Source organism: Pinus tabuliformis, chromosome 4_1, assembly GCF_031772625.1.
Source record: "Pinus tabuliformis cultivar Carrire ecotype Pingquan chromosome 4_1, CPIR1, whole genome shotgun sequence".
NCBI lineage: Eukaryota > Viridiplantae > Streptophyta > Pinopsida > Pinales > Pinaceae > Pinus > Pinus tabuliformis.
In genome coordinates, this window is record NC_142303.1 from 619,934,946 (window position 1) to 619,947,112 (window position 12,167).

The 12,167-nt window shown below is 33.3% G+C and overlaps 1 protein-coding gene across 1 annotated transcript; it reads right to left on the reverse strand.

Annotated features, from left to right (window-relative positions):
• Positions 1–1,371: 1,371 nt before the first annotated feature.
• On the reverse strand, positions 1,372–2,503 carry LOC149177546 (uncharacterized). Its single transcript, XM_089420161.1, has one exon. It carries the CDS (start codon positions 2,121–2,123, stop codon positions 1,803–1,805), a length of 321 nt encoding a protein of 106 aa, XP_089276287.1. The 5' UTR covers positions 2,124–2,503; the 3' UTR covers positions 1,372–1,802.
• Between the last annotated feature and the right edge of the window lie 9,664 nt (positions 2,504–12,167).

The window sequence follows — 12,167 nt, forward strand, 5'->3', positions numbered from 1 at the left end:
TCCTTCCATTCTACAAGCCTGCTGCCTATCTCCCTAACCTTCAACCCTGGAATGGTCAATTATTTTTTGTCTTTTTTAAATGTCACACAACAAAGAAATTTTGCTTTTGTATAAACACACACTTTTTGGGCCGAGTAAACCAAACATGGGCAGAAACCAATGATTTACAACTTTTACAAAGATATCACGCCTATTGCACGTTTAAAAAGGCTTTCATATTCTTTGTATAGCCTATTGCAGGCTTCAAAACGCTTTCATGTGAAGTATTCTTTCATATTCAAATGCAAAAGGATGAAGGTACAGAAATAAAATAGAACAATAGAAAGGTAAAAACTGGTATACCTTGTAATTTGTGGTTTGTCCGAGCTTGGGAATATTTGCTACTTATATATTTTTCCTTTAATTTATATGCTAAAAACAACTAAACTTACAATATGTGATGAGAGAATCCCTGTTTCCAGAGATACTTTGGTAGAGAAATAAAATAGAACAAGAGAAAGGTAAACTGGTATACCTTGTAATTTGTGGTTTGTCCAAGCTTGGGAATATTTGCTACTTATATATTTTTCCTTACATTTATGTGCTAAAAACAACTGAACTTACAATATGTGATGAGACAATCCCTGTTTCTAGAGATACTTCTAATAACAAGCTAGTCGCAACATCACACTGCTAATCAAACACAAATATTGTTTTAACTCTAAATTTACATGCTAACTGGGATGATTCCAGCTGTCAGAGATACCTCGATCAACCAGATACTAGCAAAGATACCTTTATAAAAAAGATATCACTAATATTAAAACCTTAATCAATCATTTGCTATTAATGTATATTTTTCCTATCAACCAGATGCCAGCAACATTCATAGATACCTCTATCAACACGACATAAGTAATATTATAATGCTAATCAATCATTCACTACTCATGGGCCTTTTTTTTTGAAAGTTAGACTGAGCTCATATTAAATAAATAAAACAAAAACAAAATAAAACAAAAAATAAAAGCATTTTTCTTTAATTTATCATTTGCTATTAATGTGTTTTTTTTTCTATCAACCACATACCAGCAACATTCAGAGATACCTCTATCAACACGACATCAGTAATATTATAATGCTAATCAATCATTCACTGCTAATGGACGTTTTTTTTGAAAGTTAGACTGAGTTTGAAAAAAAAAAAAAAATCATTCACTGCTAATGGACCTTTTTTTGAAAGTTAGACTGAGTTTGAAAAAAAAAAAAAAAACAGCATTTTTCAATAGATAAGAAATTATAGATAACATCTTACAATATAAAAATGTTTAACCAATTATAAAATATATTTTTTCATTTACTAAAATACATCTACATTAATAAACAATAGCATAATGCAAAATAACCATTGATTCTATCGCAGGTAAAAATAACAATCTCTCAAAACACACAATCCTCTGTTTCCAACCAGTATCAGTTTCTCAAAGACACACAATCCGCTATTTCCAACCAATTTCAGTCTCTCAAAGACACACAATCCCCTGTTTCCAACCAACCAGTATAAAATTGCGCCCCTCCAAAGATTGAAATGCTTTTCAACACTTCATAAGCAATGAATTTTAAGAGACTAACATCGTTTTTTCTTCCCCTTTTTTCCAAAAACACACTCGCAGAGACCATAAACAATAAAATATAAACCTAAAATTACAGGACTCGTACAAACAAAAGAGAACTGAAGGATTCAAAGACGTACATATATATTCTTTAGAAATTAGGAAGCACAGAAACCGTACTCAATCTCAGTCAAAATTCTTTAAGTTTCTTCAGTAATCGGTTGCCATGGAAGCCCTGCTCAGCCTGCTTGGCTTTCTCTGGAAATTTGTTCTGCGGACTTTCTGAGAGCCCGAACGACGGGTGGATAAGAGCAGAGCCCTCCGCGCAACTTCTCCATGGACGGAAATTGCTCCCGATCTGTATGCCGGAGACTGCTCCGATCTCTGGATCATCGGCATCTTCCATGACCTGCTACCACTCAGCTGAGGGCGTCTCAGTCCCTGCTCGCATCCCGTCTCTGGCCTGGGAATTCTGGGCCTGTGGAGGCCACATCTCATAGAAGGAGAGCACATGCATGTCGTTCTTGCCATGGATTTTCTTTCTTTGGACCTGCTTCAAAACTCGATAGTCTGAGCTTCTGATAAGAATAACTTGTTAGGCGAGGTTCGATCCCTAGAACTGCAGAGGCTTTTTATTGAAACGAAATAGTCCGAGAAAAAGGGAAGGAATGATGCGGAGTCATATGTTAGGGTTAACGAGTATGACGAGGATAGGTTTTAGCCATCAATGGAGACTGCGCGCGCGAAGAAGTGGCTTGCAGTCTGCCAACTTTATTGAAAGCGGGAAGGCGTGCGCGGGCCATTACAGCCATTTTAATGAATGGAGACGCATTTACCTGTAAAGCCTACCTTCCCAACTTTCAAGATGCCAGTTCAGAACGTAGAAAAAATCGGTTCAGTGTTTTGTCCTTTTTCATAAATATAATAGTTGTTTTTCAAACTATAAGTACAGAGTGGCGGTTCGTTTTTCTTATCGATCATAATACAGACACGTTCTTACAACCGGGAACAGCTAGAACATTTGAAGTCAACCATGTGATTATTTCTGGAATCGGTTGATCGAATTTTCTAAAACAATTAAAATCAAATTGGCTAAAATTGAAAATTTCTGTTGTAAAAGAAGATTCAAACATCTTTCAAAATCTATAAAACATTAAGGGGCTTAAAATATTTAACATTTTTTAAAATTTATAGAAAGGGAATTTAATATTTTTTAATTTCTAGAATATTTAGTTGAAAGAAAGAAAAAAAGAAATTATTTTAATGTTTACGAGGCTAAAGATAGCTTATGAGACAATTGCTTCTTCATTTGCTTGATGTATTCGGCCATTTTTTTGTGAAACTTCAAAATAAATGCTTCAAGCTTGTTGACAAACCCCTCGCTAAATAGATTATCCCAAGAGCTAGCTGTCAGAGTATCTGCATAACTTTCCTTCTTGTCTTTGAAGGCCTCACATTCTAAAATGAAATGTTTTTCCAAAACATGCATACTCTTTCCTCCCACACTTCCTTTGGCCTTTTCCAGCACGAAGTTGATGAGAATTAGTCCTTAACTGAGCAATAAGAATTTTGGCTCTCCAAGAGATATTGGCCTCTATGTATGCTTTTGGTTGATGACTATGAGTGGGATTAAACACTTCAATATAGTAATTTTTCTTTTTTCCTAGCTCCTTATGCCAAGTAGGCTTGTGAAACTTTTCCATAACAAAAGTTTTTATCTCTTTGTTGTTTATGGGACACGCTTTCAAGCAAATATTCAATTTACTAAACCATTTGTTATTTTGCTACATCCAAGTTTTTTTGCTCTTGCACAATCTATCATTAAAGACAACCTTAGGCCATCTACCCTCTTCCATTTGCTCAATTTTTTTTAAATACCTTATGACTCGCACCATAGCAATTTCTTCAATAGGAGCGGTCTCTGTTTCACTTAACAAGATATCATAAGTAACTGCACTTTTAATCTTAAATTCTGAATTTTCTCAATTTGTCTCCAATGCATGTCGAATGTACTATTGGCCATAGTTCACAACCATAGAGAATCTCAGGAATCACTAGAAGCCCAAAAAGAGTTTGAGTGGTTTTCCAGTCCCATAACTCTGCCTCTCTACACCTATCTGAAAAGTATAAAATGCTTTCCAACCCCCCAAAATTCTTTTCTTTCTACAACCATTCCAGATTAGATTTTTGTTGAAGTCAATTCCGAGGTATTTGTAATCCGCAACTTCTTCTAGAATGTTGCCTTCAAAGTAGAACTTATGTTGGTTATGTTTTCTTTTCTTAGAGACGACGACCACTACACTTCTACAAAAATGCTCAAGAGATAGTAAGTGCTCTTGCAAACCAAGAGTCGATTTAGCAATCAGAATAAAGGCATCTGCATACAAAAGATTAAATTTTGACCAAATAGATTTAATATTTTATTTGAAAAAGAAATACATTTACATTTCTAAACATGTATGAATAATTTTTCTTTTTTTTTTAATTTCTAATAATAAAAAGTTAAATCATTATTATATATTTTAAACCATAAATCATTTTATTTAATCTTTCATTTTTATTTTATAACTTCTTATTAAGGCAGTGATCAATAATCAAATTTGCCTATTGACTGCTATTAATTTAACATTAATCAATGCTGCTATTAATTTAACATTAATCAATGCAACTTATAATGTTTAATTTTGAAAAACAAATATTTAATTTTCAATATTATTATAAAAATTATTTAAATTTGATTGGACCATAAATTTGAAGGTCTTATTGTAGTCTTTGTGCTGTATGGATGCAGTGATTTTTCGTTGTTAAGTTTCATAGGAAAACCAACCAAAATAACGCACTCATATAAATAACATATTTACCATCAATTATTGTCCACCATAATTTAAACAAGTATTTGCATAAAAAATGGATAACAAGATGTAAATAAATATATTTACCAACATTTACTGCACACCACTATTTATGTCTCCTTTTGCACATTAATAAGTAGGAGTAATAATGTAAATGTGCATATGTAGTAGTGGTTACTACCCACCAAAATTTATGCAGTCTTTACCTTTTAATTGGCAATTGATTTGTTCCATTTCATATATCAATTTACAATTTTATGAAAACATAATTTACACTTATGTAGCAGGGACTACATTGTCAAGCAACACTTGTTTTACAAATACATTATGTTATAAATTCAATTTAATCTTTATTATAAATTTTTATTTTGCAAATGGATAACATTGTAAATTCAATTTAATCCTAATATTTACAACTTAAGTTAAATTTTAATATAGGGAAATTAATTTTTTTAAAATATAATTATAACTTTTTTTTTTATGAAATTTATAATTAAGAATATAAATTAAATGACTATAAATATATATTTTTAGTTGAAAGTTTTCAGATTTAAATTTAAAAGAAATAAAATATATAAATTTTAATTATCAATTTTTTAAATAAAGGAGAGAATAAGATTCTTTGTCTTACTGATAAATTTGATTTCCTGGATTTAAGGTGGTTTATATTTTTTTAATGTCGTAACCTACATTATGTAATTAGATGTTTTTATATTGTAAGAGTAACTTGATAAATCTAAAGGGTTTGTTTTAGATATTACATAGATATTTACAGTTAAATATTTATATCATTTTTTTATAAAAATATGAAATGTGTTTTATTAAATATTATATATATAATATTTAACAGCCCAAGACCTAGAGACATCTGGCAGGAGTGAAAACCTGCTCTCTTACAGACCATCAGTCGGTTATTACAGGTGGCGTGGTTTTCTTTGAGTCAAACCGACATTCGCGAATAGCAGCGAAAGATGGTTGTCCTCACTGTTGGTTTGACACTTGAGTTTGATAGGTTTTACCACCTTCGGAAAAAACCAAAATATATATATATAATTAAAAAACATATATTTTTATTAGAAATAATCTAAAAATTGATTATAATGAATATGGTTTTAAACCATATTTAAGTTGAAACTCTTTTTTAAACCTCTAGCAATATCTGAAACTACTTTCAATTGAATTACAAATTAATCGCTCAAAACCAAAAAGTATTTAAATCATTTCAAGTAGTTTTGTTTTCTTGTATGCTAGTGATTGCTTACATTTTGGAGAGTAAAGCAATCATGCTTTTTCTAATTCATGTTCAAATCAAGGTGCTTCTGCACATTTTCTTGATATCCTTTATGTTTTGAACTTATTTGAGGTATCCCAATGTTAAAACTGTCACTTATATTATTTGAGCTGCTCATTTTATGGCTTTGGCAATCTGTGACACCCTGAATCTGAGCATTTCTTTTAAATTCTCCCCTCTTTATTTGTAGAAAGCTTGATATGAGGACTGCTATCTAGTACTAAGGTGAGTTGATTGTTGTATTTTATTGGTTGTATATTGATTTTCGCCAACATCATAATGATCATCATATTTACTTATCTTAGTCTTTTTAGTAGCACGAGGGTTTACATCGAATTAATATTGATAAGTGTTTTTATTATTTATTCAAAATTAAATTATAATAAATAGTATCTCTATAAAAAAATAACCAACATACATATATTTTAACTTTTGATATACGGAGTGTATAGAGGAATCAAAGTTGTCAAGATGCAAATCACATTTTGAGTGTAAAAATTGAGAAAAAGTTTACATCTAGAGAGATTTGGAGATGCAAACCCCATTTTGAGTACAAAATTTAAGAAAATATTTAGGCCTTGATAGATTTGATTCTTTTTTGGTCTATGTTGATTCTTAATAATATTATTTATGTTGATTTTAAAATATAATGGTTATGAATATGAATCATTATTTTAATTTATAGGTGATTTTTCATAGGAAAAATTGTTTGTAATTTTATTAATACCTAGATCAAGATGCAAACCTCTTTTTGAGCACAAAACTTCTTTCAAGATGCAAACCTCTTTTTGAGCACAAAACTTAAGGAAAGGTTTGCACCTTCAAAGATTTGATTCCTTTTGGCTCTTGGTAGATCTAGAGTTAAGATGAATCTATGTTGGTTTTGAGCAATAAAGTAATAAAATGTTTTGAGAGTATGTATTTTATTTTATTTTTAATCTCACTTGTTTTATATAATATGTACATGGTTAAAATTGATATATTTTATTTTCGACTCATATTTTACATATTAAAATGTTACTCATTTTTTAAAGCAGAAGACATATATTGACATGATATTCTCTCCATATATATAGAATGAATTTTTTATTATAAATAGTTTTTAAAATATTACATGCTTATTTATATAGAAATATTTTTCTATTAATATTTTATAAAATGTTGGTAGAGATGGGAGAAATGAGCTTTGTGACTCCTGGTTCTTGGCGGCTAGGGTTTCTCTAGTCACTGCAACTCTACGAGCTCATATCCGAAGAGAAAAGGTTATTGTGATATGGATAGTGGTCCATTGGTCGACCCACTAGTCGTATGTCTTCACCGATGACTTTTTTTAGCAGATCAAGATTCGTTGGAAGTTGTTGTCATTGCTTCAATGGGATGCAATGTTTTTTCAAGCTTGTCTCTTGACAGTCGTGTTATTGCAGGCCCAAGGCAATCGATTTGTGCCCATTTTGCTAGAGGTGCTGCTAAGCAAGGCTTCCTTTGCTAGTCATTTTGCCTGTGGTTGTGGAGGATGTGGTTGCATTCAGAGCCCTGCTACATGCTCAGAAATCACAAATGTCTTCTTCTCACCCCGCTGCGCGCCCCCCCCCCCCCCCCCCCCATCCCAAAAAATAAAATATGTGAAGAAATTAGTTGAGATCCCTACAGCGGAACTTTCTCCTTCAAATCCATGCAAGAGAGCCTTAGCTCTCTCAGAAAAAGTGTTGGTTGGAAAGTTTATGGGCTTGTAGCTGAATCCAAAGTTGTTGAAACATGGATTGTGGAACAATGGGCCCCCAAGCTTCAAGGTCAGGTAACTTTCTTTGCAGTAGGTAGGGGCTTCTATGTATTTTTGTTTCTCAACTAATTGGAAAGAGATTTGATTTTCATATTCAGATTGTATTTCATTGGGTCTAAAGGCCTCTTTACTACTCCATGGACTCTAGAATTCAGTCCATATTATGATATTACTATTGTGTTAGTGTAGGTTTTCCTACCATGTCTCCCTCTTCATCTTTGGGGCATGATGCATTAAAAGACATAGGAAACAAGTTTGGGCACTATCTGGATAAAGTTGAACCAAAAGGAGGTCAATTTTCTTGTGCTCACATCTGTGTTGAAGTAAACCTCAACGAAGTTTTGCTGGAGGCCCTAAAGATATATATAGAAGAATGGAGTCACGTTTAGGAATTGGACTATGAGCAGATTCCTTTCAAGTGTAACAATTGTCATACTCATGAGTAATTTTCTAAAAACTTTCCTCCATGGAAAAATATAAGCAAGACCAAGCCCTTGTTTCTTAAGAGGCTAGTTTCCAACTAGTGCAAAAGCGAAGAAAAAATCAACCAAACAAGGCGACAGCCCCAAAGGAATCTATTGAAGAAGAACTAGTGCCAAACTCCCTTCCTTCAGCAAAAATTCCTTTGAGGCTCTTCAAGGTCCATAACAAAATGAAGATCCCCCGCTGGATGAAACCCCAAATTCAGATAAGGGAAATACAGAAGTGTCGGTGGAGAACGCAAAGTAAGCTCCTTCACAAGTTGCCTCTCCAAATGTTGAGTCATATTTTGAGGAAAGAGCATTGGCATTAAGTTCCTCCAAACTTGTGGAAATGAAGAGATCTACCCCAAAGCTTTATCAAAAAACTATGGCAGTGAGAGCAGTTCATACAAATTCATGCATAGGAGGGAATGTTGAAAAAACCCTCTCCTAGAATACATTGGAGCCACCTCTCACAAGAGGTAGGAAATCTAATAAAGAAAAGTGGGAACACTGAATAGATGTTAACTTGCTTTCAAGATCCCAACTCTACATGGACCCTTTGCTCTAAAAGCCTCCCATCTAGCTCAATGCATTGTTTTTGCATTCTCTTATGCTCGTAATATGTAAGAATTTGCTCTTGTAAACATGTAGAAGGTCTCAGTTGTAGTACTTAAAGAAATTATTGGGATTTGTCTCCTATGATTTTAGTCATTACCTTATGGAATATCCCATGGAAGAAATTGCAATGTAATGAATTTTTGTTTATGTTTATGTGTGTGCGCGCGCATGTGAACTCCATATCAAACATTGAAGGAATTACAAATTTCCCTTGTGCCTTAAATTAGAAAGAGGTCGGGGCAATATATTGAATATTGAATATGTTATAGACAAATTTATATGATTATAATCATATGATTATTCCAATTTTAAAATATTACATATCAACTCCATATTTTTTTTTGCTAAGTATGATTAATCTATTATTTACAAAAAAGAGTATTGTTACATCGATTGAGCAAAGAAAGCCATCATGCCTGAGAGATAGGCCGTTTGAGCATGACTAAGTCAAAAACTGGGAGTTGGACGAGATATCCTGCGCAGGGGAATCACAGAGATACAAACAACTAGTGAACACAACAGAAACTAGACAATAGACCCGACACAAGAACATAGATAGAATTTGACAAACAGAGCCAAAAAGAACCTTTTCCTCCTTTCCACTGGGCCTCAAAAACCGATGGACAGCTGAAACACAAGTTTACTCGTCGGGTGGCTCCTCCACAATCCTGCACCATCCCTCTTCCTGTTCCTACCTGTCCGGCTGAGCATGAGCAACTGGCACTATATTGACGGCACTGGCTGGCTGAGATGTCCCGTGTTGCATATCAGTAGAAGGCCTTGGAGAGTTGGGATTTTGATATTCCTCAATGTGAGGCAAAGGGGCACTGGGCTCGTCCTCTTCTTGGGCTTCTTCTAAGAAGAGAACAAAGACATGAGCCGTAATCCGAGGGCGATTGAGAGAACAATTGAACGAGAATATAGCTGTGCTAAAGGACGGCGAATTGGAGGAGTCTGGGGAGCTTGGGTCCAGGTATTGACTTGGTCTCAGAATGCTCTCTGTTCCTAGAGGAGGAGGAGCCTGCCCCATGGAGCCAGACCCAGCAGAAGGGCGAGAAGGATTGCCCCGGCCGGAGCCTCTGCGGCTGAGCATGCGCTGGCGGTGTCTCGACATAGCGGACAGAAAAGCTCGAACAGCAAAGTTGAAATCTCCTTCAGTGGAAATTCCACGACCAGCAATGAGAATTCCACGAACACCACAGAGGTTTCCGCCAGCAGCTAAGGGGAAATTACGCACTGTGTGCCCTATGGAGAGTGGTTGTGCTTCCACTGCCTCAGGCGCAATCCGAAGACAGTAACCAGAGCATGACCCCCCCCCCCCCAAGCCCAATTTGTATCAGAACTTTGAATCGTCCCAAGCAGAATGAAACACAGTAGCATGTTGCTGAAGCTGAAGCTATTAAATACGTGAGTGCCACCCCCTCGGTCCTCACCCACCATTACTATGGCAATCAAGATCGTTGCAGGCAGAGATCCTCCAGTGCAGCGAAATTGGACAGTGATTTAATGCCGAGACCAAACAAAATAGCTACCATTATGTAACCACCTGCGGGTTCATAACCTCCCACATGATATTCTGTCCGGCGAGCATGTTGGACAGGTGCCTTCCATGCTGCGCCCTCCTCCGTCCCATCACAGTTAATGCATTACAGATCACCCGCATCCGGGGCATATCAACTCCATATTGAATATTGAAGAAATTACAAATTTATTTTATATGTTAAATTGGAAAACGCCTATTAATGGAATAAGAACTTTATTTTTATTTCTCTCTATATATATTTGATGTTAAAATCTATTACTCAACTTGCATATTGAAATATGTAATTTATAACACACACTAAGCTTATTTCTATTATTAATATCTTTTACATGTTAAATATCAAATCCATATTAAGAATGAAATCAATCACATATCTTCATCACAATGAAAAGTTAAAATATAAGGAAAAAAATAATTTAAATTACTTTATTTTTCTTTAAAAAAAGTTGATATAAAATTATGTTATTTAGTATGGACATTGAAATATTTTATTTATGGTTGACACTAACTTTTTTTTATTAATATTTTTTTGGTTTTAAATATTACCATCAAAATTGAACATATAAAATAAATTACAACTCATGTAATATGAATAATATTAATTTTACATGTCATTTTTTAACTCGATAGTAAGTTGTGAAGAAATTACATATCTCCCTCATACAAAGCAATTTTTTATTTTTTTTTACTTTCAATTATTTTATCTCTCTATATAAAGTATGCAAAAGTAAGGTAGAAATTGAAGTATTCTATTTATGACCGACATTAAATTATTTTTGTTATTACTATTTTTAAATTTGTTAATATAAGTATTTTTAAATGCCATATTTTGCAAAGTGCTCGGCGCAAACAAACAAAATTGCAATATAACAATATAATAAATTGAATCAAATATATTTATTGTTTTTATTTTGTATTGTTTTTAAAGTGAGTTGGCATCATCATCATCATCATTATTATTATATTTGATTTAATACAACATCTCTCCAATTAAGTTGATATTCAAATGTTTACATTCATTTACAACCACTACAACATCTCCACCATATTAACTTAACATTTAAATGTTTATACTCATTCACACCCACTACAACATATGCCCCATACTAGATTGTAGCAATATTTAAATTCAATTAACCTTACTTTAAATTATTGAGAAAAATGATTGTCATTTTCTACAAAAAGGTTCAAATCCTACAAAATAATATAATAAACTTATTATAATGAATTGAAGTAATTTAAGATTAATCATAATTTCTCATATTTAATTTGCTATTCTAATCCTCATCTTAAATATTTCTTATATTCTGATTTTAACTTTGATGCTCTTAAACATAGTGATTTAGTCTAAATAGGTAAATTTTCATTATTTTCAAATCAATTATTTGACAATTAGTGTGTCTCCTCTTTGTCCTGTAGCATTAACCACTATAAACTCCCTCATGTCCGAGCAAAAAACAAACACTATAGAGGATTCAACGTTCAGGCGGACTCTGTAAAAAAAGGGACTTCAAATGCAGCCTAGGACTATTCACCTGGAAGAATGGTTCTTCAGAGAAAGTCTTCACGTTGGTTTCTATCAGCTGTTTTAATTTTCCATGAAGTTTAAGCATTTGGTGTCCATATTTGCAAAGGTGGATTTGTAGATTGGCAGAGGTCTTTAGGTTTTGTAGTATTCTTTACCTTTGTTGGACTTAGTTTTGTATCGGCAATCTCAGCTTATGTTTGGATCCTCTTTTTTTGAAGTCTTGGATTCATAGTTGTATAGAATTTTCAGGTTTTGGCTGGCAACTTATGCGGTATGGTAGTATTCTAGGTTGTTGTTCTCCTAGCTGAACAAACATTATGTAAATATCTTTGATTCAGTAATGAATAGTAAGATATTGTGTTTTAAAAGAAAAGAAAAAAATGTTTTAATGGTTTGGAAATTATTAAAGATATCATTTATAAAAACCAAATTGTTAGTAAACGTCAAATCAAGTTGGAGGTATGTGGTTAATCTAAAACATTTTTTCCACTTAAGGAGA